At 44.7% G+C, this 9,121-nt stretch overlaps 1 protein-coding gene and 1 long non-coding RNA gene across 2 annotated transcripts in view; one reads left to right on the top strand and one right to left on the bottom strand.

Annotated features, from left to right (window-relative positions):
- The window catches only part of LOC137628751 (uncharacterized), a 200,239-nt gene that overhangs the window by 150,641 nt on the left and 40,477 nt on the right, over nucleotides 1-9,121 (bottom strand). The gene's annotated exons all lie outside the window — the stretch shown is intronic.
- The window catches only part of LOC137628249 (transient receptor potential cation channel subfamily A member 1 homolog), a 60,588-nt gene that overhangs the window by 29,604 nt on the left and 21,863 nt on the right, over nucleotides 1-9,121 (top strand). Inside the window, exons 6-8 of the mRNA XM_068359415.1 lie at nucleotides 886-1,055; nucleotides 1,927-2,085; nucleotides 2,561-2,683. Coding sequence (XP_068215516.1) covers nucleotides 886-1,055; nucleotides 1,927-2,085; nucleotides 2,561-2,683 — 452 coding nt within the window. The remainder of the gene's footprint in view (nucleotides 1-885; nucleotides 1,056-1,926; nucleotides 2,086-2,560; nucleotides 2,684-9,121) is intronic.

Genomic DNA, 9,121 nt, shown 5'->3' with positions numbered 1-9,121 from the left:
CATACGTGAAACCAGGAGAGTTTGGCACAAAATCCCGATAATGTTTTAGCTAGCCGTGAACCTACAGTATGAAAAGATTTGGTTTGTTCAGGACCCCAACAATATTTGAGCTAGCCTTGAACCTTCAGTGTGAACAAATTTAGGTTGGTTCATGACCCCAACAATGTTTTAGCTAACTTTGAACCTACGGTAAGACAAATTTAGGTTGGTTCAGGACCCCCACAATGTTTTAGCTAGCCTTTACTCTACAGTGTGAACAAATTTAGGCTGGTTCAGGACCCCAACAATGTTTTAGCTAGCTTTGAACCTACAGTGAGACAAATTTAGGTAGGTTTAGGCCTCCCACAATGTTTTAGCTAGCATTTACCCTACAGTGTGAACAAATTTAGGCTGGTTCAGGACCCCCACAATGTTTTAGCCAACCCTGCACCCACATACTGTAGATGAGACCAGGATATGTTGGTCCAGCACTAAGCTTCAGGTAGCCTAGAACTCGCAGATATGAAATCGGGATAAGTTGGTCCACGATCCCCATTAAGCTTTATCTAGCGCCGGACCCACAGAGATGAGACCAGAATAGGCGCTATGGGGGACCTGCATGAGATGACTGTTAATTAACTTTCCAAATCTGATGACCATTGGCATAGGGAGCAAGAGTTTCATCATCATCAGTAGAATTTGATAGTGAAATCATGTAAGGCATTAATTCATGAATCTAAAAGATGTCCTACTAACTCGTATATGTTTGTATGAGGCGGCAAAGAAAATATTAAACCAACAGAGACTGGACCTGTAAATTCAATTGCTTCAAGTACAGACTCCATCTCTTTTGAGGGGACTTAACCTCGTCATATCAATGCTTTCTTCTCTTCCATGGAACTCAAGGTACAGACGAAAAACCAGTTAGCCAATCAATGATCATCCTTCTGAAAGGTAAAGGAGCAGATGTTGATGCTCAAGACAAGTACGGACAAACTCCCCTTCACTTTGCTGCCATGGTTGGCAACAAGATGGCCGCTGAAGACTTAGTGGTTACATGTGGAGCACAAGCACAGGTAAGGCATGATTATTATGACTTGCAGGTCATAATAATCATAAGAAATAGCATGATGCACTACAGTGTTTTATAACCCAGATTGCCAGTATGTATTTTACTCTACCAGCTTCAGTGCCTCCTTTTGATCACTTAAAGCTTGGGACATAATGTCAAAAATTCGAACTTGGGGCATATTGCCAAATCTTTGTGATTGTGTCATCTTGCCAAAAAGTCACACTTGGGTCTTTTTTTGGCAAAAATTCTGTTTTGGTCATGATTGCTAAAAATTCATGCTTGGGTCGTGTTGCCAAAAATTCACGTTTATGTTATATTGCCAATAATTCACGCTTGAATATGTTAACAAATATCCGAACTTGGATCATATTGCTAAAAGTTCCTGTAAAATTTCAGATATCAAATATCCTTTTCCTATTAAGGTTTTCGTGCCTGTATGGTCATAGTTCCCACTGCAACGTTTAGAAAATTAACTCGTTCACCTCTAAGAGTTTCTTTAAAAGAAGACCCATCATAAATGCGATGCATAGTCTGTTCCTGAATGATTCTGATCATTGTGCATGGATTTTGCTATGCGTACAAGCATCTTCCCCAGACGGTACCGTGAAAATCAACATTAAAAAATTCTAGATATAGGATAATTACTACCGAAAAACACCCCCAGCATCCACTGCAAATAACTGTATACCTATTAGAACACCCATAGTTATGACCACAGTGCAGCTCTACAGATATTTTTTCGGCCATGTCACTTTAGAGGGCATCATTCATAATCGCTGTCAAGGTGATTATGCCGGATGGCTCAAATGGAGAATGCATTCATTTCACATAAAGGAATATTTTCAACTGAAGACAAAATATCTCTCCATTTTCAGATCAAAGATACCCATAAGATGACTCCCCTGATAGTAGCAGCATCCCATGGACACGCAGAGATTGTCCATTTATTCCTAAATAGCATCAGTGTGGATTTCCGCCAGGCAGATGCTTCGAAGCAGACGGCCTTGCACCATTCCTCCAAAGGAGGCCACGACGTGAGTATTTACATGGACGAATGTCACTGTGTTGATTGTTTATATCACTATGTTAGCAAGCATTTTCCTATACACTAGGCAATGCTTGTCTTTTACAAAACCATGCGCAGTCAAAGTGGGGTGTGATATGAATTTTACTGTAGTGACAATTATAATTTGAGGCAAGGCCTCAAAGGACGTGACGATACGACTTTAGAATGCTGCCTGCAAACTAGTAGATTACATTCTGACTATGATTGTGTTTTCATTCATCAATTATCCACGTAAATGAGTAACCAACGTCAGTGACTGTACCAACCTCATTGCATTTGTGCATTCTCTAATGAATGATCAAAAAAATATTAAACAGTATTAGTAACTGAAACTGTTTAATAACAAAGATTCTGTTGATTAAGAGATGTTTGTTTGTATTTCTTAAACCAAAACATTTAGGTTGCTAGAAAAATAATACAAGTCTGATATATCCCACCATCAGAGCGTTGTTGAATTCCTCCTGGAAAAGACCAAAGGGATGGATTACTTCAAGGACTTCCTTGATAGCAAAGACAGCAAGTGGAGAACCCCTCTATACCACGCCGCTGGTAATGGACACAAACGAGTAAGTCCACAGACGAATAAGTCAACAGACTAATAAGTCACAGAAAATTAAGTCTACAGATAATTACGTCCACCGGTAAGTACATTCACAGACAAGTACATTCACAGACAAGTACGTCCACAGACAAGTATGTCCACATATAAGTTAGTCCACAGACAAGTCACTCCACAGACAAGTCACTCCACAGACAAGTAAGTTTAAAGACAAGTCCACAGACAAGTCACTCCACAGACAAGTAAGTTTAAAGACAAGTCTGTACCAACCGTGTTTCACACAATTGTACATAATTCCTTTTGTATATATTATGCTTGTATCTTCGCTCTTCCCTCGCACTAAAACGAACATGAAAATTCATGTCTGGTTTTTCCTCTGTAATATTGTCTGTCTTGTGAACTTGTTATGTCCTGTTGCCTTGAGGTTTTGTATATAAGGAGAGTGTTCTACAATAATATAACTCAGTCGATTGCTTCCTGCCTTTGAGTTCACAACCCTCTCTCGGCCCCGTCACATTGGTGACCCCGGAAGTCGACTCGCTCCCACTGCCTTCCACCCCCACCTCCCTCGCCCCTCCATCGTTAGTACTATGGCGGACTCTACTACAGCAGTTGGCGCTGCGGCCGCCCCATTGAAACTTTCACCGTTCGCCAGGGGAGAAGCATTTGCTTGGTTTCAGCGCGCAGAAGTCCAGTTTCGCATCAACGGCATGACTCGCTCAACCACCAAAGCAGATTATGTTCTCGCGGCGATACCCGAGGACACCTTCCCAGAAATATCCGACTGGCTTTGTGAACAAGGAGACACGCCAATAGCGTATGACGCCCTCAAAACATACCTTCTGCAGCAGTACTCGCCGTCGCCAGCCGCCCGTGTAGAAAAGCTTTTTCAGCTCTCGCAACAACCGTTGGGGGACCAAAGGGCTTCGCTTGCCCTCAGGGAAATGACCAGTATCGCTTGCCTTCAACCTGCCGCAGACGGCTCTCCTCGTGAGGTGAACCTACTTCGTGCCCTTTGGATACGCCGTTTACCCGGACCTATACGCGCTGCCATACCCAATGTCGATAGTTTACCCATAAAGGACTTGATGACCAAAGCCAACGCCCTTATGGACAGCCACTTCAAGACCTCCATCAACGCCTCCACCCCTGACGAAGAGGATGCCTATTCAACGTCAACTGAAGCTGACATGAATGCCGTAGGACATACACGCCCACACCGTGACGTGCCGAAGCAGAGACAAAGCCGCCCACCACCCACCAATCGCTCGCGCCCCAACAAACGACTTCTACAGCCACTTACTACCTCCCATCCACCGCAGTTTTGCTACTACCACTTCAGATTCGGGGCAACTGCGAAGAAATGTGCCGAGGATTGTCAGTGGTCAAAAAACGTGTAAGTAGGCCATCGCTCGTGGCGGTGGCCTCCCGTGTTTCTAATCTTTTCTTTTTACATGATGCAGGAACGGGCGTGCGATTTTTGGTAGACACGGGTGCTTGTCGTTCTCTTTTGCCAAGGAAACTCTTCAAGACACGACGTAGTCTGTCTACATCTGCCGACGTCCGCTTGGTAGCTGCCAACGGATCTGCGATACCCACATACGGTTACGAGAACCTCACATTATCGTTCAGAAACGGAAAATTCAATTGGAAGTTTCTCGTTGCTGACGTCACCATGCCAATCCTCGGTGCGGATTTCCTCTCTCATTTCAACCTTCTGGTCGATGTTGCCCACCGACGATTGGTCAACGCAGACTCGTACTTGTTGACACCTCTTCAACCCGCCCCCTCTAACCTCGCTCTCCACATTAGCGCACCCACGGATGCCTACGCCCACCTCCTCACGTCGTACCCGGAAGTTTTCCGTCCAGAACTTCGCCAAACGCCCACGGTTCCTGCCAAGCACGGTATTTATCACCATATCAAGATGACGGGACCCCCAGTCTTCGCAAAATTCAGACATCTGGCACCGGAACGATTGGCAGCCGCCAAACAGACGTTCGCCGAAATGGAGGAAATGAGCCTTTGCCAAAAGGCCTCCAGCCCATGGTCGTCACCCTTACACATCGTTCTGAAGAAAGACGGCTCCCTCCGTCCGTGCGGGGATTACAGGCGCCTGAACATGCAAACAGAACCGGATCACTACCCCCTCCCAAACATTGCCGACGTGACCTCCTACCTGCACAAAGCAAAGGTTTTCTCTACGCTCGATCTCCTGAAGGGGTATTATCAGGTGCCTATGAACCCAGAAGACATCCCTAAGACTGCCATCACCACTCCGTTTGGTACATACACCTTCAATTACTCCTGTTTTGGCCTTCGTAATGCTGGGGCCACGTTTCAACGTCTCATGGATGGCATCTTAGGGGACCTCCATTTCTGTGTATGTTATGTGGACGACATACTTGTGTTCTCCTCCTCAAAAGAGGAACACCTCCGTCACCTGCGCATCGTGCTCGACCGCCTGCAACAAAACGGCCTTGTAGTCCGGTACAACAAGTGTACCTTTTGCGCCAACGAAGTATCGTTCTTAGGGCGCCGCATCACTCCTGAAGGTGTCCACCCCCTTCCTGAGAAGGTAGCAGCCGTTCAAAACTTCCCCGTGCCCTCGACCGTCAAAGCTCTGCAGGAATTCTTGGGCATGATCAACTATTATCACCGTTTTCTGCCAGCCATTGCCGCCACTCTTGCTCCCCTCTACGCCTCCCTTAAGGGCAAGCCGAAGGACCTGAAGTGGGGTCCCCTTCAAGAAGCAGCCTTCTGCAATGCAAAGAAGGCCCTATCAACTGCTGCGGCTCTCACTTTTCCTATCCCACACGCCCCTCTCCTTCTCTCCATCGATGCCAGCGACGTCGCTATTGGTGCAGTACTCGAGCAGGTGGTCACAGGCTCGCCCCGCCCATTGGCCTTCTTCAGCAGAAAACTGTCCAAGGCAGGATCGAGTTATTCTACCTTCGATCGAGAATTGCTGGCGGTGCACTTGGCTGTCCGTCACTTTCGCCATTTCTTAGAGGGTACGCCCTTCGTCATTGGCACAGACCACAGGCCTCTGATGCACGCCTTCACTCGACAGTCTGACGCCTGGTCCGCCCGTCAACGCCGACATCTCTCCGCCGTGGCTGAATACAATTGCACCCTCCAATACGTCCCTGGGAAAATGAATCCCGTTGCCGATGCCCTGTCAAGAAACACGTTGGCTGCCGTTCAACTGGGATTGGATTACAACGCCCTGGCTGAAGCCCAACGACAGGATCCAGAATATCAAGCTTGTAGGACATCCTGCACGTCCCTCCGTTGGGAAGACTTTCCCCTCGAAGACTCCAACACCACCCTCCTCTGTGACGTCAGTACTGGTAGACCGCGACCTTGGATTCCTGCTCCCATGAGCCGACAGGTGTTTGATTTCATTCACGGTCTTTCACATCCCTCGTGCCGTTCTACTGTACAGCTGCTGAAGGCAAAGTTCATTTGGCACGGCATTTCTAAGGATGCTAAGGATTGGGTCCGCGCCTGTACTTCTTGCCAAACTTCCAAAGTACATCGACACACGGATTCAGGAGTGGGCACCTTTCCTCAACCTCAGCGTCGTTTCGCACACATTCACGTCGACGTTGTAGGCCCCCTACCCACATCACAAGGACATCGTTACCTGTTTACCGTCATCGACCGCTCCACTCGTTGGCCTGAAGCCATTCCCATGGAAACTGCAACGTCCGCCTCATGTACATCTGCCTTACTTTTGGATTAATTTCAAGATTCGGTATCCCTGAGCATATTACTTCTGACAGGGGAACCACTTTCACCTCTCAATTGTGGACGTCATTAGCGAATCTCCTGGGCATCACCCTACATCAGACAACGGCCTACAACCCCGCTGCCAATGGAATGGTTGAACGTTTTCATCGCACCCTCAAAGCAGCTTTGATGTCCCGCTGCAAGGATTGCAACTGGTTTACTCAGCTTCCCTGGGTCCTCCTAGGACTAAGGACCACTCCTAAAGACGGCCTCGACGTCTCGGCAGCTGAAATGGTGTATGGCGACCCGTTGGTCGTCCCTGCCGAATTTTTTCCTTCTACAACCTCCTCCGACGATCTCCAGCGCATACGTCACGTCGTGGGAAAATTTACTCCATGCCGCCAGACTTACAAGCCCCCAGCGAAGCATCACATACCAACGGACTTGCACTCTGCAACGCACGTCTTCCTGCGCAACGACACCAGCAAGCCACCACTAACGCCCCCTTACACGGGCCCTTTCCTTGTGATCCGACGCAGTCCGAAAGCATTCCTCCTAAACATTCGGGGCAAAGAAGACTGGGTCTCCATTGATCGTCTAAAACCTGCTTATCTTCTGCCAGATGACCCGCCTACAGTTCGCCTCTCTAGATCAGGGCGCCCTATTTAACATGTACAGTATGTCATTTTTAGGGGGGGAGCCATGTACCAACCATGTTTCACACAATTGTACATAATTCCTTTTGTATATATTATGCTTGTATCTTCGCTCTTCCCTCGCACTAAAACGAACATGAAAATTCATGTCTGGTTTTTCCTCTGTAATATTGTCTGTCTTGTGAACTTGTTATGTCCTGTTGCCTTGAGGTTTTGTATATAAGGAGAGTGTTCTACAATAATATAACTCAGTCGATTGCTTCCTGCCTTTGAGTTCACAACCCTCTCTCGGCCCCGTCACAAGTCCGTAGATAAGTTAGTACACAGACAAGTAAGTTCACAGACTAGTAAGTTCACAGACTAGTAAGTTCACAGACTAGTAAGTTCACAGACTAGTAAGTTCACAGACTAGTAAGTTCACAGACTAGTAAGTTCACAGACTAGTAAGTCCGTGTCGGTAAACAAATAAATCACCCTCATAGAAATTCAGTACACAAACAAATCCAAAGAGAAATCAGTTAACAAACGAGTAAGTTCACAGAGAAATAAACACACAAACAAGCAAGCTCAGAGAGAAACAAGTCCACTGACAACTAAGTCCATGGACTTTTCGGATAGAAAAACTCATTGGTTTTAGCTGCTAAAGCTCTTATTATAATTAACTTTCAAGGATTATACATAAAGGTCTTAAGTATAATTGCATGAGTGATAAGTGTTTGAGTTTAAGATTTCAAAATTCACGATTTTCTCTTGTATATCCTTCTGATAAAATATTAACTTTCTCTTGCAAATCCCTAATAATCTTGTATATTTTTTCCTACTAACGTTTCCAGAGGCCGTGTAATATTGCTTTTCCCAAATATCTAACAAACCGGCTTATGAATTTCCATGAAACTACAGCAAATGAATGTTTCAAACATTGGCCTAATTTTTGGTGGTACAATGAATTGACAGATATGCTTAATTAACCCGTTTACTCTTAGAAAAAAAGAGGAACTTCTTCCCTTCCTTCAGAGCGTTTCGAAGAAGTGGTACTTAATCACGTAATTGTGACGCAGAGGTTCCCCCAACCCTCCTTCGGTGTTTACACCTATGGCTATCCTAGTACTCCCCCCCCCCCTTCCTTCTTGCCTTCTTTCCTTCATTCCCATTGTTATTAGGCTACCGAGTAAATCCCTGTTAGGAAAGACTGTGTACTACACATATAAAATGAGCCGGAAGAGCAATAAAATGTTTTATGGTGGTAGATAATGATTAGATGGTTAACACAAATTATCAAACATAATAGAAGAGGTTTAAAACAGGGGTGTGGAATCGCACTGAGAGATATTCTACTCGGACTCCTACAAATTTTAGATTTGCGACTAAAAAATAAAATAAAATGAAAAATAAAATAAAAACATTAGTAGAAATAGAAATTTTTTTCCTTGAGAGAGTTGTATATTTGGAATGATGTTATTGGGGCAAGACTGGAGCAGGATTCAGAAATAATTTCACCGACTTCGACTCCTACCTCAGAGCCCTTTAGTACATCCAAGTTAATCATCGGCAGCAGTTGTAGTAGTAGCTATGAACTATTTCATATAGATTCGACTTTAGTCATGGCAAATATGTTGCTTTGTCCTCACCATTGCAAAACTACAATTGCGCTGAAATTCTTCACCATTTACAACAGAGAGAAAGAAAGAAACCGCCTGAAAATTAGTATAAATCGGTAAGAAAAGTATGACTTTAATAAGTACATGATATATTGCAATATACTGCTAGCCATATATATATATATATATATATATATATATATATATATATATATATATATATGTGTGTGTGTGTGTGTGTGTGTGTGTGTGTGTGTGTGTGTGTGTGTGTGTGTGAGATTTCAAAAATTATCAAATGGCCGATGTCAATGCACTTATATGAAACATCTTTTAGAAGTCTACCTTCTAAGGAATTCAAGCTACTCTCTCTGATGAAATTGATATGATAAATTATATCAAACATGCTCTCTGTCATTTTCTTCCTGGCAATTGATGTATCGAGTAACCTGTGTTGTA

Source organism: Palaemon carinicauda, chromosome 36 (genome assembly GCF_036898095.1).
Source record: "Palaemon carinicauda isolate YSFRI2023 chromosome 36, ASM3689809v2, whole genome shotgun sequence".
NCBI classification, from domain to species: Eukaryota; Metazoa; Arthropoda; class Malacostraca; order Decapoda; family Palaemonidae; genus Palaemon; species Palaemon carinicauda.
Note: the sequence above shows the minus strand (reverse complement) of the source record. Positions and strands in the feature narration are given on the sequence as shown.